The sequence below is a fragment of the Panthera pardus genome, unplaced genomic scaffold, assembly GCF_024362965.1.
Source record: "Panthera pardus isolate Hobbes unplaced genomic scaffold, ASM2436296v1 HiC_scaffold_11, whole genome shotgun sequence".
Classification (NCBI taxonomy): Eukaryota; Metazoa; Chordata; class Mammalia; order Carnivora; family Felidae; genus Panthera; species Panthera pardus.
The window spans coordinates 92832825-92857975 of NW_026526666.1; the positions used below are offsets into that span (position 1 = coordinate 92832825).

Below are 25151 nucleotides of genomic sequence, written 5' to 3' on the forward strand. Positions count from 1 at the left end.
GCCACCGGGGCCTCAGCGGGAAAGGTAGTGCGTGCTCACTCATGGGCGTCCTCGATGAAATGGTGCATGTTAATGTCAGTACATCTCCCTTCTTGGGTACTTGTGTTCTTAATACTTGGTGTGACCGTGTGGAAGCGCGCCGGAAGTGCTCCTGCTGCACACGCCCCATTGCCGCCGTGCTTGCTGTCGGGGGCAGGTGCGTGCATGTGAGCCGCTGCCTCTTGTGGGGCCCTGTGTGTGCTTGGAGGGGTGTGCGACGGGCCAGGTGTGCTTATTCAGAATTGGGTGTTAGCAGACATTTTCAACTTCCTTCCTTCCTTCCTTCCTTCCTTCCTTCCTTCCTTCCTTCCTTCCTTCCTTTTTTTAATGTTTGCTTATTTTTGAGAGACAGAGCATGAATGGGGAAGGGGTAGAGAGAGGGAGACACAGAATCTGAAGCAGGCTCCAGGCTCTGAGCTGTCAGCACAGAGCCTGATGTGGGGCTCGAACTCACCAACTGTGAGTTCATGATCTGAGCTGAAGTCGGATGCTCAACTGACTGAGCCACCCAGGTGCCCCAGCAGACATTTCCTTGAAAAATGAAGGAAGTGAACCCATCACTCCAGAGGAACTGACATAACTCAGAGAGCCAGTATTTTCCAGATGACCGACACGTGCTACAGAATCACACGGGGTTTAGTAAAGATGAGGGTTAGTGTGGTGGAATATGAAAAGTTTATCAGTCGATTTCAGATTCCACATAACAGCCAGTCTTTAAGAACCTATCACTTATTGCACTCCCCCAAAAAATAAATATTAAAAAAAAACAATGTATCATTTATTGAAAGTGAGATCCAAGAAAGAAACCCGCAATTACGTGAAAAGGCTGTAAAAATACTCTTTTTTCCAGCTACGTATCTTTGTGCAGCTGGGTGCTTTTCTCGTACTGCAACCCCAACAACATACGCCAACAGTTTGAACACAGAAGCAGCTCTGAGAGTCCAGCTGTTGTATTAAATCGGTCGTTAAGCAAATTTTCAGAAACGAAGCAGTACTGCTCCTTCAGGTTATTTTCATTCTGGAAATACAAAAAACATCATTTAGGTAGATAGGTAATGGATTCATTCTTGTTTTTATTTATTTTTTTATTAAAAAAAATTTTTTTTTTAACATTTATTTATTTTTGAGACAGAGAGAGAGCATGAACAGAGGAGGGTCAGAGCAAGAGGGAGGCATAGAATCTGAAACAGGCTCCAGGCTCTGTGCTGTCAGACAGAGCCCGACGCGGGGCTCGAACCCACAGACCGCGAGATCATGACCTGAGCCGAAGTTGGACGCTTAACCAACTGAGCCACCCAGGCGCCCCTCATTCTTGTTTTTAAATGAAAGTAGTTAGTATTTTAAGAATTTCTCATGCTTAACTTTAAAATTCTTTTTTTTAATTTTTAAAATTTTTTATTAAAAAATTTTTTTGGTAATGTTTATTTAATTTTGAGAGAGAGAGAGAGAGGGAAGGGAGTAGGGGAGGGGCAGAGAGAGGGGGGTGACACAGAATCTGAAGCAGGCTCCAGGCTCTGAGCTGTCAGCACAGAGCCCGACGTGGGGCTCAAACTCACGAACCGCGAGATCAGGACCTGAACCGAAGTCAGACGCCCCACCGACTGAGCCACCCAGGCGCCCCTCTCATGCTTAACTTTTAATGTTGTAAATATCAATAGATAGAATCATACATGCAAAACAGTTTCGGGTCCTCAATAATTTTTTAAGAGTGTGAAGGAGTCCTGAGGCCAAAAAGCTTGAGAACATCTGGTTTAGAGTGTGTGTGGGGCTCTTGGCTATGCAGGCTAGTTCTGCTTGGTAATGGCTCCCAAAATTCTGGAGACTGCACAGTGGCTCCTTAAAGAGTGATGTTTGGGGAGCTGGATCAGCCTTGGGGTAGGAATTGGAGGGTGTGGCTGTAGGACTGTCTGTAGGTAGCCCGCTACCTCTTAGTCCTGCACAGTCAGAACGGCGACCTTAAGCTCAGTGTGGAGACGCCGCTAAGTTGTGTCATATGGCTTTGAAGGAACATACACTTGGGCGGAAATGATACGACCGTTGACCCTTCTGACTTTGCCTCGCGTATGTCCCCCTGGGGCATCGGTGCCATCATATCGGAGCCATCACATTGGAGCCGTGTTTTCACGCTCCCGCCTTGTTCCGCTTTCCCCCTGCAGGATGTCCCTGTTGAGGCCCTCACCACGGTTAAGCCGTACTGCAATGAGATCCATGCCCAGGCTCAACTGTGGCTCAAGAGAGACCCCAAAGCGTCCTATGAAGCCTGGAAGAAGTGTCTTCCTATCAGAGGTGTGTCTGTGTCTTCGTGCCTGGGGAAGCCAGTCCCTCCGACCCCTGTCCCGGCAGCCCTACGGTCCCCCTTTTTCTGTTACTTCCTTTCCCTTACCCCTCGCTCCACCCCCCTGCCTGCCAGGGACAGATGGCAACGGGAAGTCCCCCAGCAAGTCGGAGCTCCGCCACCTCTATTTGACCGAGAAGTACGTGTGGAGGTGGAAGCAGTTCCTGAGTCGTCGGGGGAAGAGGACCCCGCCCTTGGATCTCAAGCTGGGCCACAACAACTGGCTGCGGCAAGTGAGTGACCGCCTCCGGGCCCTCCTCCCACTCCCCTTGCCCCAGATGCCAAGCAGCGCCTCTCTGCTCCCCCCACCCACCCACCCACCCACGTCTGCTCTGCTCTCTTGCCTCCTTTCAGGCGGGAAGCAGGGGGAGGTCCTGGGTTGCAGCCACCAGTGTGGTAGACTGGTTGAGAGAGGACTTTTCTGTGCCTCTCATCAAGCTGCTGTGCTTGTTACTCCTCCTGGCCACTCATGGGAACTAAGCCTCAGTGCTACCCCTCCCTTTTTCTCCTTCCGTTGTCTATACCTCCTGCTGCCCTCTCCCTGTTCGTTCTAGCTAGCATCATAAAGGATTAAAGTAATTAAAGGCATCCGTTTGTCTGTTAACGTATAAAGTAAGAAATACTTGGTCAAATGTAAGTATTGAGCATATAGGTACCTCCAAAATAGAGTTGCAGGGTTATAGAAATCTGTGCTGAGGAAAAGACTTGCTTGCCTACTTCCTAGTTCAGTGGTTTTATTTTATTTACTTAAAAAAAAATTTTTAACGTTTATTTATTATTGAAAGACAGGGAGAGAGCATGAGCAAGGGAGGGGCAGAGAGAGAGAGAGGGAGACACAGAATCCAAAGCAGGCTCCAGGCCCTGAGCTGTCAGCACAGAGCCTGACACGGGGCTCGAACCCACAAACAAGGTCGTGACCCGGGCCGAAGTCAGATGCTCAACCGGCTGAGCCACCCAGGCGCCCCTCCAGTTCAGTGATTTTAGATGTGCTGTCCGGGTTACTTGATGGAGAAGCTTCCGTGAAGAAGGGGGCTGCTGAGCAGCCTCTTTCCCAGTCTGCCACAGCGGCATCTGGCCTTGAGTGTGGTTTTCGCCTCTCCCCTTTCCCCGGAGGTGCATCCGGAGGACTTCCAGAAGGTGCCACTTCACTGTGTCGGTCACCTGAGCCACGGCTTCTCTCCCGTGTCCTGCAGGTGCTCTTCACCCCGGCGACACAGGCCGCGCGCCAGGCAGCCTGCACCATCGTGGAAGCTCTCGCCACCATTCCCAGCCGCAAGCAGCAGGTCCTGGACCTCCTCACCAGGTGCCACTTCAGGGGGGCGTGGGAGAGCGGTCAGCCTTCCCCGTCTTCCTGGGGGAATCTATAGGTCAGGATGACGGCAGGCACACCCAGGCCCTGTACCCATCGCCCGCTACGGAGAGGGGCACAGGAACGGAAAAGAACCAGAGAACCGGGTGGTCGTGCTGCTGCTGGTGGTGGTGCGGGTAGTCATAGAGCAGCAGCAGCAGCAGCGACCGACGTCAGTTGAGGTCTTAGGAGCATATAAACGCTCGGCCCCTGTGTGAGCTCCTTGGATCCTGCCCCGCAACCTGGGATTGATGCGGTTGAGTAACGTGTCTGCCGAAGGCAGGATTTGAATCCAGGCCGTGTAATTCCAAAGCCCACGCCATCGGCTACTAAACTCTGCGGTACACTTGCCTTCTCTGTGAGTCATTCAAAACCACGGTTGCTGTCCGGAGAAGCTCTGTTCTATTTTGCCGCTTGTTGTTCCCAATGGGTCTGGTTTCCCGCCTCACATTCCCTGTCGTGTGCGCTGAGCTGTCCCCGAGCGTGGGGAGTTCCCAAGTGGGAAGTTTGGGGTTTTCTCAGGTGCCTCCCCCAGCCTCTGGAAGGAAGGGGGAGCGAAGGGCAGCAGAGGACACGAAGGTGGGAGGAGCGGAGGGGGCTGTTGGAGCCATCGGAGCCGAGTCCTCACGGTGCCCTGTCTTGTCGCGGGCCAGCTACCTGGACGAGCTGAGCATAGCGGGCGAGTGTGCGGCCGAGTACTTGGCTCTCTACCAGAAGCTCATCACTTCAGCCCACTGGAAAGTCTACCTGGCCGCACGGGGTGTCCTCCCCTACGTGGGCAACCTCATCACCAAGGTACCTGCCCCCCGCCCAGGAGAGCCCTTCCCCCGTTTGGCTTTCGTGGCCCTCCACTGGGGTAAACTTTCTGGTATTCCTTTTTTGCTGAGAAGAAGTATTTGTCGAAAGTATTATCTTTGTGACTGTAGCATGAGGAAGCAGCAACCCGTTGGGGGCATTTCGGCTCTTCTCTGTCTTTAAGCCACCCCTTAACATCACTGCATCTGCCCTCGGCTGCTTAGGAGTTCGGCAGAAGTGCAGCTCGAGGGGTCGTTGGAGTAAAAGGGGGACCGCGGAGCGCCTGGCTGCTGTTGCTGGCTCCTGGCGCCGCAGGTGGAGGGGGCCGATGTCGTCAGCGGTGCCGTCACTAACTGTGCTTGTGGTCCTCGTAGGAAATCGCCCGCCTGCTGGCCCTGGAGGAGGCCACCCTGAGCACTGACCTGCAGCAGGGCTATGCCCTCAAAAGTCTCACAGGTAGAGACAGCCAAGAGGCCCTTCCTTTAGGCACCCTGGGCACAGTGTGGGGACGGACCCTTAGGTCTTGGGGTGCTGAGGTTGACTCTCTTCCCTCTTGTGTTGATTCAGTGCATATTTCAGCTCCGTAGTTTTCTCTTCATTGGTGGCTTTACGTATTTGAGCTCCTGTTCGCTGTGGACCGGTTCACTTCCTTGAGCACCAGCTCTGTGCTTGGAAGTTGCTTTGGAGTCGCTCATTACCTTTGGAAGACAGGGACCTCCTCGCTCCTGTTCTCGTTCAGAGCTCTTGCAGCAGTTTTTTTCCTGTCCCCACAGGCCTTCTTTCCTCCTTTGTCGAGGTGGAGTCCATCAAAAGACACTTCAAAAGTCGCTTGGTGGGCACAGTGCTGAATGGGTACCTGTGCTTGCGAAAGCTGGTGGTGCAGAGGACCAAGCTGATCGATGAGACCCAGGACATGCTGCTGGAGATGCTGGAGGACATGACCACAGGTAGCACCGCCTGTGGCCTGGAGCCGGGACTCCGTCCCTGCTGAAGGGGGTGGCAAGCGTCTCTCCACGCTCAAGGAAAGAGGGGAAGAAGTTCTGGTGCTTGGAGCTGGAAAATTCCAGAGCTGGGCTCAGTCCGTTTGGACTTTTTATATTAAGTTCACAGAACAGAAGGAAGTCACGTGTTCTCAGATTGGTGTCTTTCGCTGGTTCTGGCACGTTCTCAGCCACCGTCTCCTCCGTTGACTTTGCTACAGTCTCTCCCTCCTTCTTGTGGAACCCACAGTCTCTCATCCATCTCTGCCTCTCTGTCATGGGGTCCATCTCACCATCTCTCTATGCTGATTCTGGAGGATCTCTTTGGTTCTTTCATTTAGTTCATTTGTTTTTTCTTCGCTGAGTTAGCTCTTTCATCTATTTGTTGAGTCCTTGTGCTTCTTTACAGATTTTATAATCTCTTCTTTTTTACTCACGCTCCCCCCCCTTTTTAAAAGTTTTCAAACATAGCAGACGTTTCTGTGTCTGTTAATTCTAAGATTTGAAGTGTATTGATCTGATTCTGCTCTATGTTATTCCAGCTCTTTAAATCTTAGCTCTGAGCTCTTGCTTTAAATCTTTTTGTATTTCATGATTTTTTACTGTGAGCTCACACTTTGGAGGTTTTCTGTGGGAATTCTTTTTTTTTTTTTTTTTATTGTTAGAGAATGCACACATGTACGAGTGAGGAGGGGCAGAGAGAGAGAGAGAGAGAGAGAGAGAAAGAGAAAGAATCTCATGTAGACTCCATGCTTAGCACGGAGCCTGACGGGCTCGATCTCATGACCCTGGGATCATGACATGAGCCAAAGTGAAGAGTTGGCTGCCCAACTGCCAGAGCCACCCAGGCGCCCCAATCTGTGGGAATTCTTTAGGACCCAAGTCAAATACGGGTTTCTCTAATGAGGATTTATAACTGCTTCTGTGAGGCATCTGGGGACACTGCATCATAGGGCTGTCTCCAAACCAAGTTTTTCAGGTTTTTCAGACCTCTTCGGTAGTGTGAATTTTGAGCCACAAACCCCTCTGAGGGGCAGCCTGTTATAGGTTCTCTCAAGGGAGATCCTCCCCCCCTCTACTCAGTGCCAGATTGTAAGGGAAGACAATTTTGTTTCAGTGACTTGCCTAGGGGAAAGGTAGAGTTCCTTCTCGTTGACCCTTATACAATGGGTGTAGGTAGCTCTTTGGGGACACCAGACTTTTGTGTGGGTGGGGGAGGGGTTCCCACTAGATTGTCCACCTTGGCAGACCTGGGCCTTTGTGTCTGGCTCCCAAATCCTGGCAGGTTGTGGAAGCCAAAGCTCAAGGCAGACACCAGCTTCAGAGTTTTGCTAACCTCCCTAGGTTCCTGATTTCTCTTAGTTTTTGGTTTTTGATTCATCTTTGCTAGTGTGGCAGTTCACTGAAAAATGTTTTCAGGATTTTACATTACCTTTAAGTGGTGAGAAGCGGGGGTAGGTCAGGGAGTGGAGTCCGCCATATTGCCAGATGTAGAGGCCCTCCTTGTGATGCATTTTCATCATGCCGTGCTGAGATGCTTTGTGACCTTGCCAGTTGGACCCTTTTTGACGCATATTTCTTCCTTTTCCTGTGACTTGAAGTCGTCTGTCTGGCTTGTAGAAGGCCATCCACCTAATCTTTCAGACCAAAGCTTAAAGTTATACCTTCCCTGGAATTTGCCTGGAATACAGTTAGGATTACTATTTGACGTTGTTGAGTACCTGTTTTGGGCAAGAGGACATTAGTTGAATGACGCATAGTTCCTCTCCTTAAGGAGGTTATAATTCTGAGAGGAAGCAAGACGTGTACACAGCCGATCCGGAAGCGCTGTGTTGACTTGGGTGCTGGGACTTTCAAAGGCAGCGCGGTCTGAGCCTCGAAATCAGTCCGCCTCAGGTTTCCATTTGTAGCATCGATGCTGTCACGTAGTGCGTTTAAAAATGTACCAGGAAGAAGGAACCTGTTGGTGACTGTACTTCACGGAAAGTCTCATGGTGGTTTTTACGTGCGAAGCTGTCTCCTAACTGACGTGGCCACTTTGATTTCTGGCAGGTACAGAATCAGAAACCAAGGCTTTCATGGCTGTGTGCATTGAGACAGCCAAGCGCTACAACCTGGACGACTACCGGACCCCCGTCTTCATCTTTGAGAGGCTCTGCAGCATCATTTATCCCGTAAGCAGGGCGTCTTCCCCTGCCTCTCGGGGTGTCCGTGCCGCCATCCCGCCGCTAAGCCTCTTGGTCGTGGGCAGTCTCGCCAGCTGGGGGCAGTTGAGCCATATTTTAGAAAGCTCCACTGACAACACAGAAGCAGTCTCATGGTTTTCCTGCTCCTGATGGTGGGAAATCAGATGACCTTCCTTGGTCTTATTTCCTAGATTGAAGGTCTGGATCAGTCTTCTCAAGAACCGGGTCTGACCTCCCATTGCCCAAATCCTGTTGCTTACCAGTTCAGTATGCTGTGAAAGAAACAATGTTGAGCCAGAGCAAGAAGAAATGCTTGCTCTCTTCCCTCTTTTCGGGCCCATGTTTTTGTGCACGCACACCTGAGCGTGTGTTTCCCTAGCCTAGCTCTCTGAGAGCACGATGTGGTCCAGGGACCCCACCAGTATCATCAGTTAATGGTGAGAGGTCTTTGGGGTGGGCGCACCTGAGTGTTAGGTAATAGACCCTCCTCTTGACTCGGGGGTTCTCAGTGGCAGAGTCATCCAGCTCCAGATTGGTTAGTGTCACTTGAGGTGAGCAGGGCGAGGAAGCCCCTCCCCTTGTTTCAATAACACAGCTTCCGTATGTTGCCTGTGTGCTTATTTTGGTAGACTTTCTCTCCTCTACCCTTGAGTTTCAGAGGAGATGGCTGACAGTGAAGGCTCTTTGAAGTATGTTTGGAATCACCTCTGTGTTTCCTGTGGCTTATGTCTTAAAATGTGTAAGGGGCTGGATGAGCTTTCCCCAGAGTGTCCGTGGAGCCAGGTGGCATGTTCTAAATCTGAAAGTGCCTCTGCCGACCCTCTTAGAGTATCTTTATGCCATCCCTGCTGATGCGTCCTTGTCTCTGTCCTTTAGGAGGAGAATGAAGTCACTGAATTCTTTGTGACCCTGGAGAAGGACCCTCAACAAGAAGACTTCCTACAGGGCAGGATGCCCGGGAACCCATATAGCAGCAATGAGCCAGGCATTGGGCCACTTATGAGGGATATAAAGAACAAGATTTGCCAGGACTGTGACTTGGTGGCTCTCCTGGAGGACGACAGCGGGATGGAGGTAACGAGCTTAGGACATTGCTGCCCTGGTGCAGAGCACGGGCTGGGGTCACATCCAGGTTCCTCCCTACTTAGTAGCTGGTTAGCCTTGGGCAGGTAGCTTGCTCCGGCTTCCTCATCTCTAAATGGGGCCAGTGATTCCCACCTGCCTGCCTTACCTGGTGTTAAGGTTAATTACCTGTCCGGGGCTCTGTCCGATGTCTGGCACGCGGGAAGCGAATGGTTTGCGGCCATCGCTCGTCACCGAGTAGGATTCTGTCGTTCCCGTTGCTCTGGCAGAGATTTCCCAGGGATTCCAAGTTCATTAAGCTCCTAAATACTGGCACGGTGGCCCCTGTGCAGATTTCTGGCCCTGTGTCTGATGCCTCCTGGCAGGCAGCCTCCAGGGTCCGGCCTTCTCATCTGAGGGGCGAAAAGCTTGTTGGGTAAGATGGAGTAATTGCTTCTTCTGGCAAAACCTGAAAGGGAATCCTCAGCAGGGGTTTTTAACCTGGAGTCCACGGTTTGGGTTAAGGGTGTTTGTAGCTTCTGCAGTTGCGTCCCATGTTCTGTGTGTTGTGCACACACGTGCCGTTTTTTTAGAGAGGGAGAGTCTGTAGATCCAGGACGCAAAACCGATGAGTTATGAACCACTGCCGTGAAGTGCCCTTTGTTCTTGAAACGCACTCGCCTTGTAATTATTTGGAACAACGGCCTCCTCTTCTCTTCTGTCCAGCTTCTAGTGAACAATAAGATCATCAGTTTGGATCTTCCTGTGGCCGAGGTTTACAAGAAGGTCTGGTGCACCACAAATGAGGTACGCGGCTTGTTTTCTTGCTTCGAGGTGGGGTTTCACTTTCCTGACTTGTGCAGACTGGTACCGGGAGGAGCCGCTCATCATCGCTTACCTCGCTGTAAACAGCGCTCACACGGCCGTGCCTCCCTGTTCGCGGTTGTGGACAAAACCAGTCGTCCTCCTGTTGAGGCCTCTGGCCAGAGGTGGAAGAGCTTCAGGAGAGGATGGGCGTTCCTGGCCGTGCAGCCGGCGAGGCAGCGCCAGAGGAGGCGTGCGGTGGGGAGCGTGCGCTGTCTCGTAACGCTCTGCGTGCGGCACCTCTGGACCGAGACGAAGCCTCTGCTTTCGGGGGCCTGCCCGCTCGGAGCATGGCCGCTGGCGCTGCCAAGGCGCGAGTGTGATTTCTGTGTTACTGGAGGGGAGACTGGGGTGCAAACAGCAGTTGTCCTTGAGGGGGGGAGACGGAAGGAAAGGAAGCCTGGCGCTCTGGTCCTTGGGCCACCTCGGTGCTGCTCGACCTCTACTGAGAGTCTCAGATAATCTGCTTCCTCCTCCCTCCTCCCTCCTCTTCTGCTCACCTCTCTCCCCTGTCCCTTCCTTTCCTCCTCCTCCATTTCTTTCCCTTTCCTTCCCGTCTTTTCATTAGGGGGACCTTCTAGTAAGCGAATCAAGGAAGTAATTGGAGTACAGCAAACTAGTTGCCCGTGAAGCACAGTGAACTCCTCTGGATTTAGGCCCAGATGTTTCTGGAGAGCTTCAGATGCTAAATTGGTAGTGTTGGCTAGTACGTCTTGGCCTTCATTCTGTCACATGTTTTCGCTTCTCTCCTTTCTGTTCTGTGCCGGGAATCCTGGTCCGTGGGTACTGCTGCCCGTTGGCAGAGGGTCACACGGGAGATTGCCCCCATTCAGCGCATCCCGTCATTGGCACTTGAGCGTCAGAACAGAATGATACAGATTTAATCTGTGAGGCACACAAAAATTAAGATCAGGCTTCTGTGGCTGCCCTTGTAAATGGTGGTTTGGAACCCAAAGAGCATACACGGGCGTCTCCCCTTTTGAACCATGAGGCAGGATAGAGAGGAGGATCACTTGCCCTTCACAGTACTGCCCAGCCCACTGAGGGCTTCTTCTGGCAAAGTGCAGGCACCTTTTTTAACTCTTCGCTCTTTTTCCCTGATAAACAGCCTGTGTCCTTAGCTACTGACTAGAGCCTGTTCTGTTTCCTAGGTCTCTTTCTGTTTCTGCCCTTGTTCTCTGGCCATTCTCTTTCTTAGTTCCCACTGGGCTTCCGTAGCTGGGAACACTTCTGCAACTGGCCTTTCTGGCAAGTTCTGTCCCACGAGGGTTTCTTGTCCTGAAGCTGAGCACGGGCTTAGAGGCAAGCGGTACTGTGGTGCTGGCTCGTCACCTTCATTTCGTGCAGTGTGACTTCAGAGCCCTGTTTCTTCTCTCCGAAATGAGAATAATGTCGATGGCAGAATGCCTAACTTAGTACCCGGTATATAGTGACCTCTCGCAATCCTCCAATTTAGTAAAGTGCTCTAATCTTCTAATTTGCAAAAGACTTACTTTTAATCATTCCATCAGGTTAGAGGTTTTAACTTGAGTAACTTTGGAAGAACCCTTTTCTTGCTGTATTTATGTGAAGACCTCAGGATTGGCTTATGCTCTTGCTTTTGATTCTGGAGTCTTGAATCAAAGCTCTTTGATCTCACTGATCTCGTCTTACTTGCCCGGATTCTTTGAGTGGTGGTTCCCATTGGTTAGAGTTTGTGCTCCTGAAGGAAGCACAAGCTGGGAATTAGGCTGCGCTTGTTATCGGATAACTTTGAAAAAGCTGCTTAACCTAGTTTAAGAGGATATCTGAAGTGCTTGATTAGCACAGAACTTAGCACAGAGTAAAGCATCAGTAGATGATAGCGATTATGGTTGTTACACACAATTTCGAAGCAAGTAAATGAGATTGTGGTTATGAAAGGCTCACACAACTGGTCTGTGGTAGACACTACATGAAATAAACCTCCTTTCCCCGATGTAAGTTGCAGCGCACGTGGATTCCAGATGTTGTGATTAGGACCTTGTAGAGAAATAGGAGCGAGGCCAGGTGTTGAGTCCCTTTCATTTCCTGGACCTGTTTTTCAAGCACCTTTCTCCCCATGTCTCTGCTCAGGGAGAGCCCATGAGGATCGTTTACCGCATGCGGGGGCTGTTGGGTGATGCCACCGAGGAGTTTATCGAGTCCTTGGACTCCACCACAGGTAGGCCCTTCCCACAGACACTGGTGCACATTGCATTAGAGGTCTGGGGCCAGTGAGCGGGTCACATCCTGGGATTTACGGGTGTTCTGGACACACTCTCCTGTACCTCTGATCAGAATTGACGGGGGATTACTTCCCCAACGGAGAAAGAGTACACGTATCTATGGCCCAGTTCACACACCTCAGGGGTTTTAAAACAAGGCCAAACAAAACTTGGGAAATAAAGTGCAGTTGGCAACAAACTTGAGTTCAGATTGATTTTTAGCTTAGTTCCTCCCCTGCCCCCGATGGTGGTGGTGGTGCTTGTGCTTTCACATACTTGAGTAAATAATTTTAATTGGCTTCAGTCTCATAGTTTCATATCCAGTATTGACCCCTTTCGTTGCTACGCTTTTATCGGAGGTAAGAGAAAGGGCACTGGCTGTCAGCCTGGAAGGGGATTATCTGTTTTATTTCCATCTGTATCTTTCCCTCCATTTCCGCTTGGCCTCCCTCCTCCCTCAGATGAAGAAGAAGATGAAGAAGAAGTGTATAAGATGGCTGGCGTCATGGCACAGTGTGGGGGCCTGGAGTGCATGCTCAACAGACTGGCAGGGATCAAAGACTTCAAGCAGGGACGCCACCTTCTAACTGTGAGTTGGGGCGGCAAGGTGGGACCGGTCCACTGTTTTGAGAGAGGCCCCTGTGGAGGGAAGCTTGCAGCCACTGTGCCGGCACGCGTAACCCTAGAGGGCGGCTTGGTGCCCTGGGCCAGTGCAAGCCAGTGGAGGGCCTGGCAGCTTCCCCGAGCTCTTGATTCTGGAAGCTCCCCACTCCCCTGCTTCTTGGCTGTCCCCAAAGCCGCAGTGGTGATGGCAGCCTCCCGCTGTGTCTCTTTAGCCACCTGTGGAACCAGTGCCTGTCTTTCCCTACAAAACTGCACTCGAGTCAATTACTCTTATTCTTGCTTTTTAAATTGATTTCATAGGGTAACCCTTTCGGGCTTTTTTGTAGGATTTGGTTCGGGAGTTCATCCAACCATCTCCTGAGGAGTAGAGGATCACAAATATTACTCTATTTATTATTTTCAGCTCCAGAGGAGATGAGAACACATATTACAGTATTTGTGTTCTACGTGACCTATGTGGAGAATTAGAATTGAAAAAGCAACTAAAAGTAGTTAAAGTTTTAAAAATGTAAAAAACGAGCCATTTATGTCTTAATAAAAGAAGAAAACCCACCTGTGTCTTAAGGAAAAATAAATAAACGACCTACATGGTTCTGAGTTCCCACAGGCCATGAGTTTTGGGATCTTTCTGGTTAGTATTTGTTAGATTCGGAATTACAACCGGAATTTCCCTAAGACAACAGGGAATTCTACTAGGAATTGGTGTCATTGCCATTTTAAGAGATGGTAGAGATATGCTGAGGCCACGTGACCTACTGCTGGAGAACATTGCTATTTAAAATGCCAACCTGATCTGAGATCTTCCCCGCCTTGCCATGTCCCCTCAGGAAGCACTTTTCCTTACTGTTCCCTGTACTTTAGGAAGAGTACTTCCTGATTGTACATGACTGCTCTCAAACATTTCTGTCTTGTTCGTCCCCACATCTTACACTCTCAGATAGCCTCACAGGTTTTGACTGGCTTTTCTTGTCAGGTGCTCCTGAAATTGTTCAGTTACTGTGTGAAGGTGAAAGTCAACCGACAGCAGCTGGTCAAGCTGGAAATGAACACCTTGAATGTCATGCTGGGTACCCTAAACCTGGTAAGGGGTATGGGCTGCAGAAGACAGAGTGGGCCTCAGGAGTCCTGGGTCGGGGAAGGAGCATCCGGGCTCAGATGAGAAGGGTTTGTGGCCTTTTCAAACTCTTCATCTGTCTGGCTGACTGGCCCGAGGCACGGATCATTCAAACCGTCCCTTGTCCTGCTGGCTCACCCCTGTGCTGCTGCCATGACACGTGAGAACTTCCTTGTCTGTTTCCTGAATCCAGAGACAAAAGGAAGTTTATAAAACAGTCCAGACTACATAGCCTAGAAAAGTAATGCCCTTGTCCTCGGGGCAGCCAAGATAGACATCTGGAATATCACAATTTCATTGTGTGCAAACATCCACACGCTTGTCCCCCTCCCCCCGCCCTCGCGCACAGATATCTGGGAAGTAAGGCCATGAAGGCATTGGTGAGCAGCAGATCCCATCAGCATGAGTGGTTGTGGTGTTATCCCCAGACTGACTGGGTCTCCTCCTACAGGCCCTGGTAGCTGAGCAAGAAAGCAAGGACAGTGGCGGTGCGGCGGTGGCCGAGCAGGTGCTTAGTATCATGGAGATCATTCTGGATGAATCCAATGCTGAGCCCCTGAGTGAGGACAAGGTGCGTGGGGCCAGTCTGTCCATCTGCAGACGTTGGGAGCACATGCGGTCTCGTTGCCAGCAGCAGGCTTGTTTGCGTCTAGTTGTGTCCAAAAATGGTTGAACCTGCTCAGGTCATAGAAATCACAAAGCAATGGTGACATGATGGCATTGAAGCCTGAAATCTGTGGATTTGGAGGAAACGAAGCTGCTAAGCGTATTCGTTCACTCAGAAGCTCTCATTAATGGAATCCTAGCATGTTCCAGCTCATAGACGGGGGCCTTAGCCCAGCCCCTCATTGCCCAGTTGAGGGAACTCCAAGCGCAGAGAAGCTAAGTGAGCTGTTCAGTGTTATGTAGTTGGCTGCTGGCAGAATCAGGCCGAGAAACCAGGTGTCCCAAGTCCCAGTTCAGCGTCTCTCTGTTGTGCCCTTGCCTTTCCCCATCCCTTTTGGTACTCATGTTTCCCCCATCTCTGTTGGTACTCATGCTTTGGCTAGAGGTGGGACCAAGTGAGCAGCAGGCAGCCTGCGTTCCCTCGGGGGAGGGGAGATTGTGTCAGCGTTTTCGACCACGTGAGACTATTAATAGAGCCGCACAGAAACTTAGAAACTAATATCAAGTGAAACTCATACCCAGGAAGCTCCAAGACGGCTTTTCTAGTGCTGCTTCTGAGGGAAGTGGGTGACCTCTGGGGTTCAGATGTTGGCTGACCGAAGTCCTGACCCTGTTACCGGTCCCTCCGTCCTCCTTCCCGCTGCAGGGGAACCTCCTCCTGACGGGCGACAAGGATCAGCTTGTGATGCTCTTGGACCAGATCAACAGCACCTTCGTTCGCTCCAACCCTAGCGTGCTCCAGGGTCTGCTTCGCATCATCCCGTACCTGTCCTTTGGCGAGGTGGAGAAGATGCAGATCTTGGTGGAGCGCTTCAAGCCGTACTGCAGCTTTGACAAGTACGTGCTCGCGTCTCGGCCACGGGAGGGTCCTCCCAACCCCCCGGGCTCGTCCTGTGGCCTAGGGAAGACCCGGCTGAAGTTCTGTTGGGGTCGCGCACGCCTGTCTGGCTTTTAAGGGGTCCATCGTAACTGGGGGCTCAGTGTACTGTTAAGTCGGCTAGGCAGAGACGGTAAAGGGGCTGGCGAGATGGGGCAGGGGTGTGACGGGAGGGAGAGAGTCACGGGTGCAAAAAGCGTGAAGACGCAAGAGAGCGTTGGGAGTGTGCGGCACACGGCGGGAAACGGGGAGTGGCGGGAACCGGATCGGCATCCTCGCGTCGTACTTGACCCCGTAGACTGTTGAAGGTCGTCAACCGAGGGAGCGCCACGGTGCACGTTTGTCGTTCCCTTCACCCCCTGAGGCTCTGCTCTCTCCCGCAGGTACGATGAAGACCACAGTGGCGACGATAAAGTCTTCCTGGACTGCTTCTGCAAGATCGCAGCCGGCATCAAGAGCAGCAGCAACGGGCATCAGCTGAAGGACCTGATTCTCCAGAAGGGAATCACCCAGAGTGCGCTGGACTATATGCAGAAACACATTCCCAGTGCCAAGAAGTAAGAATCGGCTCTGTCACAGCGACTGCTTTCCTTCCCTCTTCTGGGTCCTTTTCTCCTTCATCGTCGTGGCTTAAAGCTTCACGTATTCCCCCCTTGGTCCTCCTTGGAGTCTCCCTCCTCTTTTGGAAACCATCAGGGTGACCACTCCGCCACCGCACAGCCCTTCGGGGCTGGGGAACAGGTGGCAGCTTATTGCTTTCTATTTGGAATAGTGCTTTTTGTCTGGCTGCCCGACCGAGCTAGGTGATCCTCTGATTGTTGATGGCCCCCTTGAAGGGTCACAGGTAAACAAGCCAGAACAGGTCAACAGCTGGTTTCCAGATAGGTTTTGCCCCTCTGACCTGCTCATCTGCCTTCTTTTCCTTTGCAGTCTGGATGCTGACATCTGGAAAAAGTTCTTATCTCGTCCGGCCCTGCCATTTATCTTGAGGCTTCTTCGGGGGCTGGCTGTGCAGCACCCTGCCACCCAGGTGAGTGAGTGGCCAGCATGCTACTTAATTCTGGAGGCAGGGCATGTACAGTGCCTTCACCTCTTCTCATCTGCCGTGACTGCCTCGATTAGCCTCAGGGTGTGACTTCTCCTAGCACGGAAGAGCCCCAGAGTATGGGGGACTCAGAGGTTATCTCGTTCAGCTCTGTGTGTGTGGAGAGGCGTAAGGTCTACTTGTGCTCTCCTCATTCGACTCCTTCTTACGTGGGGCTTTATTTTCTCGTGGGTCAGCAGAGCAGTAACTGGACGGAGGGCGTGGCTGGCCAGAGTTTAAAACAGTTTAATTTCTGGCTTTAGTCGTTTGGGTCTCTGGGGACATTTATAGTGCCATCATCGCTGTTTTCTGTCCTGGTTCAGACAGCTAGAAACTTCGTTCTCAGAGAGACCCACCCTGCTCATCCTTGATCTGTACCCCCTGGGCTGGAATATCCGTTACCCCTCCCAAATCCTGACTGGCCCAGACAGGTGGCCAGGCTGGAAATTTTCTAAATCAAGCTCTTCATTTTGAGGTAATTGTAGGTTTACGTGCAGTTGTTAAATAATACAGAGAAATCCTACATACCCATTTCTCGATGGTAACCTCCTACAAAACCACATAGAGTATCACAATCAGGATATTGACGTTGATGGAGTCAGGATCCAGGGGAGCTTTGTCATCACAGGGATCCCTCTTGTTGCCCTTTGAGAGCTCTGTCCACCTCGCCACTAACCACTGGCCACTACTGATCTCTCCATGGCTGCAGTTTTGTCACTTGCAGAGTGTTCTGTAAATGGCATCAGACAGCATATAACCTTTTGGGGTTGGCTTTTTTCACTCCGCATGATCCTCTGGGGGATTCCCAGGTTGTGTGTATTGAGAGTCTGTTCCTTTTTATTGCTCGGTGGTGGTCCACGGTGTGTGGGTTCCCCAGGTTGCTTAACCGTTCATCCGTTAAGAACATCCGGGCTGTTTCCAGTTTGGGGATGTTACAAATAAAACTGCCATAAACATTCACATGCAGTTGTTTTGTGCGTGAGTAGAGCTCTTCATTCCTCTGGGATGAACGCCTAGGCATACACTTGCTGGGTACATAGCTGCATATTTAGTTTCAGTAGAAACTGCTGAGCTGTCTTCTAGAGTGCTGCACCCTTTTACATTCCCACCGGCAGTGCCTGAATGATCTTCCTCTGCATCCTCCTCACCACCCGGTGGTGACACTGGCTTTTAGTTGAGCCCCTCTGACAGGTGGACGGTGATAAGCTCCCTGTGATTTCAGTTTGCACTTCCCTGATGGTTAGTGGTGCTGCGCATCTTTCCATGTGCTTCGTCTGCGTGGCTTCAGCAGCCTGTCTGCTCATATCTTTTGCCCATCTTTTAATTGGATGTTTTTAGTGTTGAGTTTTGAGCGTCCTCAGGGCTGGGTTTTCCCGTGTATAGTCTTCTGCATCGAATGTCATTCCACGCTCTCATTTGATGATCTGTCCTCATAGCTCATCCCAAAAGTAGGGTAGCTTGGCTACAGGAGAGATTCTTCCCTGTGTCTCACCCCGGTCTCAGTGGTTTCAGACTTCTGTTCAGTTCATTAGAGATGGTCATAATTAGCACATCTTTGTGGAGGTCATTCTTCTTACAAAGGAGTCTTCATGTATATTGGTTTCTCTGTTCCTATAACGTGTGTCTTCTATGTGGGTGAACCCAGGAGTGCGGCTGTGATGTGGCCAAGCTCAGGTCAGGTGGTTTCCAGGCTTCTTTGTAGTTACTAAGTCGAATTCGTTTCTTTAGACTAAGGCTTAATCTAGTTAGGAACGTGGTGTTCACACTTGAGGCCATTCTCTTCCTAGCAACACATTTTTTAAGCACCTGTTGTGTACCTGTGCTGTGCTAGACTCAGGCGACATTGGTAACCAGGGCGGTCGTAGCCTGTGCTCTGGGAACTCACTGTCTGGGAGAAGATAGAGTCACATTCACGTTGATAGCTGAATAGTGACATAAGTGTAGTGTGAAAGGGGCCAAAGGAAAGAAGATGCTTTTAGAAGAAAGTATGGCACCTGCCGAGGCTTAGAGGCCAAAGGATACTGGAAGTGCACAGTGGGGGCGAGGCATGGCGCGAGCTGGTCCCGGTGCAGCATGGGTCCAGGGCGCATTCTCCAAAGAGAGGAGTGTGCGTTTTCTCCTGAGGGCCGTGCCCCCGGCCATGAATTGGCAGGAGAGGAGATGACAGACGGGAGAGACAGTTGGTTGGCTTTTATCATACTCTAGGTAAGAGGTGATGGCAGCTGAGCGGTGCACCAGGTGGACAGCGGGTGGGTTCAGCAGCCGTCTGGGAGGCAGAGTGAATGGGATTTGGAGGTCAGTTGCCCGTGGCGGGTGAGGAAGCCGGACGAGTCAAGAACTCTGCTGTTTCTGGGTTGGGCGACAGATGAGTGGCGGTGTCCTTGAAGGCGGTGAAGAACCCGAGGAGGTTCGAAGTGAGGTGCGGCGGGGGCATCATGTCAGGCTACTGCTGTTGTGCGTCTGCTCGCCCGATTAGAGTGTCACCCTCAGAAGGCCGGGTCTTTGTTCCCCTAGCACGTAAAGCACTGCTTCACACACGGATGCACGCACGCAGGCGCGCAGCTCACACCCAGCGTGCGGAGGTCGGGGTACCTGTGCAGCAGTTCAGTAGGCAGCCCCACTGTGGGCTCGGCATCCAGGAGCACGAGACGTGAGCTGACCTGTAGCTTTGCCGACGGGCCAGTTTGAAGCGTACCTGCTCTGAGGACAGGTTTATGAGCCCGTGGGTGATCCGGGTTGAGTGCCGAGCTTTCATTTCACGTCGCGGGTCGGTTCTGTTGTTTTCCACGTATCGTTAAATCCGTACAGTAGCGGTGGACGTGGATGCACTTGTGCAGGGGGCGGGGGGCTGTGGGTGGCACGGCGCTCCTCCTCGGCTCACCTGGAGGGCTTCGTCGGGTCAGCCCTGCCTGCGTGTTCTGTCCTTCACCCGTGTTGACAGTGCGGTGTTGTGGTGCAGCGAATGCCGGCCTTCTCGAGCACGGGGGCTTCTCGGTCATATCTGTTCTCTAGACAAAGTGTCTTCTCATCCCCACTCCCACTCGGAGTCGCACCTCTCATACCCCTGTGTTGAGGGAATCCTGGGCTCCCAGGTGTGGTGGACACAGGGCTTCTGGAGGAAGAACCGAACACAGTCGCTATGAATGTCACGGCCTGCTCTGCCCTGTGGTCACTGAGTCCACTACCCAGGCCTCCGCAGGTGCTGCTTCTCTAGGGCATCTTACCCGAGCCCCTTTCTCTCTCCCAGTGCTGGCCGCTTTATGTCCAATTATCTGTGACGAAGTTTTAATCCTCACCACGACCCTGACATTATCACCACTTTATAGGCCAGGGCACTGGAGCCAAAGAGCATAGTGCCTGGTCAGAGGTCAGCGGCAGGGCCAAACCCTCCTCCATTTGTCAGAATCTTTTGAAGCATGTGTTCGAAAGGTCTGATCGAAACTGAACAGATGACGTGAGTTTGCGTGCATTCTGCTGAATTTTCTCAATCTGTCAGCTCCTGGAGAGCATGCTGATTCACGTAATTGGAAGCATACATTTCTCTGGTCTCCACTTGGTAGGTTCTGATCGGAACGGACTCCATCACCAACCTACATAAACTGGAGCAGGTGTCCAGCGATGAGGGCATTGGGACCCTAGCAGAGAACCTGCTGGAGGCATTGCGGGAACACCCTGATGTAAACAAGAAGATCGATGCCGCCCGCAGGGAGACCCGCGCGGAGAAGAAGCGTATGGCCATGGCGATGAGGCAGAAGGCTCTGGGCACCCTGGGCATGACGGTAAAGCCACGTTCTGGGAGTCCCCACGTTCTCGTCCACACTGTTGGGGAAGAGGCAGCCATGCTTCGAGACAGAGCTGGGCTGGTGAGGAGAAGGAGGGAGCTAGGTGCACCTTCCTGACAACCCCTCAGAGGTGTGACTCCACCGCCCAGATGGGGCTCCGAGGTTAAATGACATAACGAGTTCACAGAAACCATGAGAACGGGGATGATCACTCCTGCTCCCAGGGGATTTACTGCTTGCCAGGCACTGTGCTTAGTTAGGCACCTTGCTTGTAAGGTTTTATTTAAGCCCTTGTGTGACACAGTGAGGCTGATCTTACCATACCCTTTCTCTGGTTGGAGTAACAGAGGCTGAGAAGCACAGGAAATAGGCCAACGCTCATGCTTAATGAGGGGTTGACGAGAGTTTGAACCCACGTCGGTTGGACATGATGGCCTGTGCTCTCCTCGCCCCGGGTCAGAAGAAGCGTAGTCTTAGGAAAGCCTTCTCCGAACCAGCCAAGCTTGGGTGTCGGCAGTTTTAAAACTCCCGTGGGAACCGTGAAGCGAATCCTAATGCCACAGCCCTTGGCAGCTGGGACTTGGGATTGCCAGCGCGAAGAAAGGGGGCTTTTTTGGGGGCAAGTGGCAGCTAGCCAGGCTTCCAACTGGTTAGTCTCCTCTGCTTCAGTGGTTCCCGGAGGAAGAGAGTAGAAGAATCTGGGTCTTTGCCCTCACTGGAAGCCACCTACAGAGGTTTCCTTTCTGTGACTTGTCCTTCCAGTGCCTGTGGAAGGGCAGCCCTGTTCCTGAGTGTCCCCAAGCTAGGTTGGGGGGCGGCGGGTGGAAATCCCCTTCTGACATGTCACTTGGGTTTCCCCTACAGACAAACGAGAAGGGCCAGGTCGTGACCAAGACGGCGCTCCTGAAGCAGATGGAGGAGCTAATTGAGGAGCCGGGTCTCACGTGCTGCATCTGCAGGGAGGGGTACAAGTTCCAGGTATGGCGCTCGCCCTGGGCTGGGTGCGCAGCCTGGCCCCTTGCTCCGGTGGCGTCCTTCTCCCGCCGGCCTTTTTGTTCTTAGGTGGGCCGAGGTTGAGGCGTGTCTCGGGGCCAGCTGCCTCTCTAAAGGGAGGAAGGCAGACTGATCTGAACACGAGGCTTCATCATCACTGCCACCCCCCCCCCCCCCCAGCATCATCACCCGTTGGATTCTTTCTATATGCCAGTCCTTGTGCCCAGAGCTTTATGTAAACTGGGTAATTCTGTTTTTAAACCTACAAAACAAAGCAAAACAAGGGTCACGTGGCAGAGCCAGAACTGTAGCCCATGCTTCTCTGACTCCAGACCTGGGGCTTTTAAAAGCACATCGTGCTGCTTTTAAGCAGGATACCTGGGGAGAAGCTCAGGACCTCTATCCAACTAGATTTACGACGGACAGGAACAGGACAGCATGGGACCTGCTTGTTCCCCTAAAGGCCTACAAGGCGTCCTCTTCCCCTCCAGCTCGTAGGTCCTGCTGTGGCACAGGCTGCTGGGAACTGCTTGATAAGTTTTATAAAACAGGTGACTTAGCAGGAAGGCACTTTATTCTTCCTTTTGAGATAAATGAAGCAAAAAGGGAAGGATGTCAGTTTAGGCTTCTGTATTAGCCTTTCCGTCTGCACGGCATCTGCTTTATTTTGGTCGTTCCCACATTTCTCATCTCACTGGGACTGTGCCCAGCCGAGTGCTTAGCCGGGAGACCAAGGTGCTGACCATCCCCCCTCCTTGAGTGCATTCCTTCCTGGGAGGGGAGGCCCTCGGCTCCCCTCTCTTCGGCTTCGCCTCCTCCCGGAGCCTGCCTTGGACTTCGCCTCACCGCTCCTCCTTTTCATGGTGTCTTTGCAGCCCACAAAAGTCCTGGGCATCTATACCTTTACCAAGCGGGTAGCCTTGGAAGAGATGGAGAATAAGCCCCGGAAACAGCAGGGCTACAGCACCGTGTCCCACTTCAACATCGTGCACTACGACTGCCACCTGGCTGCCGTCAGGTAGGCCCTAGCTCCTGCAGAGTGGCTCCTCAGCCAGGCCTGTGTCCCTTCAGAGCAGTGGACACCTTGCCCAAGGCCCTGTGCCGGGAGGGGGGAGGGTGCCGACCCTGAAGTTTTCATCTCCGGGGATTAGGGTGTCTGACGTCAAATCACACAGGCCAGGAGCCATTTGTACTGTGCGATTAAGAAATCCATTTGGCGTTTGGCCTAAGGCTAGAGAAAGCAACCTTGCTTCCCGGAAGCAGCGAAGCTGGCATTTACCATATTATGATACAAAGGGCTAATTCTCTCTGGAGTCAGGTGCATGGGCTAACTTCTTTCCCTAGTGTTAGCAAACTCTGCTCCGCCCCCACGTGCCCAGGTGCCTGGTTGCCAAATCAGTTCCAGTGGTCACTTGTCCCTGCTCTTCTCCCAATCCAGGCTGGCTCGTGGCCGGGAGGAGTGGGAGAGCGCAGCCCTTCAGAATGCCAACACTAAGTGCAATGGTCTCCTTCCGGTCTGGGGGCCCCACGTCCCTGAATCAGCTTTTGCCACCTGCTTGGCAAGGTGAGTGTTGAGCAGTGTGAATGATACGGAAGACGGGGTTCCCAGGAGATGGGGGAAAATCAGTGATCAGCTTGGCCCGAAGGCCTGTGACTGTCGTTGAGAACCCTGGTCCCTTTCTTTGAGTGCTGGCAGGGAAGCTATCTGGATCAGGGAGGAACTCGGCTGCAAGAAACCGGCACCCTCAGCATCTGGTGCACCACATGGAATTTCTAGTTAGTTGCTACCTCTTCTCCCTTGTTGATCTCAGGGCATAAGACACACCACCCTGACTTGGTCCTTAAAGCCAAAATTTCCCATATTTGTCTTCTGCAGTGTGTGCCTCTGAGATTTAAATAATGAAAATAGCTCAGTCCAGGGGGATTATCAGGCTCCTTTCAAGCCTCCCTTGTCCTAAAATGCAGACTAGAGTCACTAAGGCTTTGAGGAGGTCCTCGCTCTTGCTGCTGCTTGGTGGAGTGATGCCCCACCCCGAGTCCAGTTGTAAAGCTGGGGGATGGAAAGGTACCTGGCAGTAATCGGGATGGGCAGCATATTAAAATGCTTACCACGTGCTCTTACACACATTCTCTGGTTGAGGAATTTGAGGCAGAGAGGTTGAGTAAATACCTGAGGTCACATAGAGCCCAGGCTGATGGTAGCACGTATTGACATAGAAAAATATCTTTCAGGGGCACCTGGGTGGCTCAGTAGGTTGAGCATCCGACTCTGGATTGCAGCTCAGGTCATCCTTTCACGGTTCATGGTTCATGGGATTGAGCCCTGCATTGGGCTCCATGCTTACAGCATGCAGCCTGCTTGGGATTCTCTCTCCGTCTCTCTCTGCCCCTCCTGCACTTGCGTACACGTGCAAGCTCTCTCTGAAATACACTTTTCTTAAAATAGAAAAATACGGGGTGCCTGGGTGGCTCAGTTGGTTAAGCGTCCGACTTCAGCTCAGGTCGTGATCTCACAGTTCGTGGGTTCGAGCCCCGCATTGGGCTCTATGCTGACAGCTCAGAGCCTGGAGTCTGCTTCGGATGCCATGTTTCCCTCTCTCTCTCCTCCTATCCTGCTCATGCTCTCTCTCTCTCTCTCTCTCTCTCTCTCTCTCTCTCTCTCTCAAAAATAAACATTAAAAAAATATAGAAAAATACCTTTCATTTGGAGGTTAAAGAAAACATTCTTATGAATAGATCACCTTGTAAGAATGAATACTTCCCATGTTTCTTCTTCTAAAGTGTGCTAGGTTTGGCTGTGATACATTTTGTGACATTTGTCTCTCAGGAAATAGGGCCCCCAGAACTAGCGAGGTCTTCTCAAAGCTTGGAGGGCATCACGTTCAGTCATAGGAGAAATGGAGTTGTCATCTGCTCCTGTCTTCCTACAGGCCACAGTTCATGTCCTCAGCCATCCCCTTCGTTCCTCAATCTGCTTATGTGACCTTTGCAGCCATCGGACCGGGCTGTGCCGAGGGGGCTCTCCCTTCCAAACTGGGCTTTCCCCGGGGAGCTCGCTTTGCTCACAGCGTTCATTCTGCTTCCCCGCAGGCACAACACTTACCTCCAGGAGTGTACGGGCCAGCGGGAGCCCACGTACCAGCTCAACATCCATGACATGAAGCTGCTCTTCCTGCGCTTTGCCATGGAGCAGTCGTTCAGCGCGGACACCGGCGGCGGCGGCCGGGAGAGCAACATCCACCTGATCCCCTACATCGTCCACACTGTGCTTTACGTCCTGAACACGTCAGTATCTCGCTCCCCAGTGGGCGTCTGGCCGGCCCGCCCCGTGCCCCTCTGCCCAGCAAGGTGTCAACATTTCTATGTCTGCCCGAGTTAGTTCCAGGGCAAATGGCTGGCCTCGGGTAGCCTTTACTGAAGCACGCGTTTTCTGCGGCTTTCCGGAGTCACACAGAATAAGGTGACTTCCTTTCCAGAACGGTTCCGTCTCCCCCGAGTGGGCAGTTGAAGGCTGTGTCCTTGGACTGATGCTCCGCCCGGAGGGGAACCAGGAACTGGGAGAGGCCAGCCCACCAGAGAACCTCCTTAGCTTCTACTACGATGTTGCCTCCACTACCCATAAGACTCGGTGCTCTTGGGTGGGGAGGACATGGATCAGAACCGCACATAGTCACTGTCAAGGGGACACAGGGTGTTACAGGGGAAGGTTTCATAACTGGGGGCTGCGGCAGAACCAAAGACCGTTTTCATAAATGGAAGACTGGACTTGGATCCTGGTTTCTCCCCCGGTGAGCAGTGCTTCTGGCACATTGAGAGTAGGAAGTGTCGAAGATTGGAAAAGTTGGCTGATAACCAGGAGGAGAGTGGGTTTGTATTTTTATCTGTGTATACATCACGGAGCAGTTAGACTGATAGCTAAAAGTGTAATTTTAAAGAAGCAGTTAGGGTAGCAAATAGCATTCGTTCATACCAGCCCAGATGTTAAAAGCCAGTTAGAAGGTTTAGTAAACTTTGCCTCCTGGTTTGAACAGTTTTGTGCTTTTTGGCCCTGTTTTCCAATAAGAGTCTCCTACCTGCTTCGGGCAGGGAACTGGCCAGCTGTTGAAAGACTGGGTACGGTCCGCCTAAGGCAGCTGCAGTCTGGGTTAGGCAACAGGACAGTCTGTCTCTTGTCCTT

General features: G+C 52.0%; 1 protein-coding gene across 1 annotated transcript in view; it reads left to right on the forward strand.

The window, feature by feature from the left end:
* UBR4 (ubiquitin protein ligase E3 component n-recognin 4) overlaps positions 1-25151 on the forward strand; it is a 131391-nt gene that overhangs the window by 97125 nt on the left and 9115 nt on the right. The window contains exons 82-102 of the mRNA XM_019461565.2: positions 2196-2325; positions 2450-2607; positions 3568-3677; positions 4376-4517; positions 4892-4973; positions 5291-5464; positions 7550-7671; positions 8560-8757; positions 9472-9552; positions 11704-11791; positions 12296-12423; positions 13432-13539; positions 14024-14143; positions 14885-15075; positions 15499-15672; positions 16046-16145; positions 19760-19978; positions 20846-20959; positions 21850-21992; positions 22413-22538; positions 24065-24259. Of these exons, the coding sequence (XP_019317110.2) occupies positions 2196-2325; positions 2450-2607; positions 3568-3677; positions 4376-4517; positions 4892-4973; positions 5291-5464; positions 7550-7671; positions 8560-8757; positions 9472-9552; positions 11704-11791; positions 12296-12423; positions 13432-13539; positions 14024-14143; positions 14885-15075; positions 15499-15672; positions 16046-16145; positions 19760-19978; positions 20846-20959; positions 21850-21992; positions 22413-22538; positions 24065-24259 (2903 nt within the window). The remainder of the gene's footprint in view (positions 1-2195; positions 2326-2449; positions 2608-3567; positions 3678-4375; positions 4518-4891; positions 4974-5290; positions 5465-7549; positions 7672-8559; positions 8758-9471; positions 9553-11703; positions 11792-12295; positions 12424-13431; positions 13540-14023; positions 14144-14884; positions 15076-15498; positions 15673-16045; positions 16146-19759; positions 19979-20845; positions 20960-21849; positions 21993-22412; positions 22539-24064; positions 24260-25151) is intronic.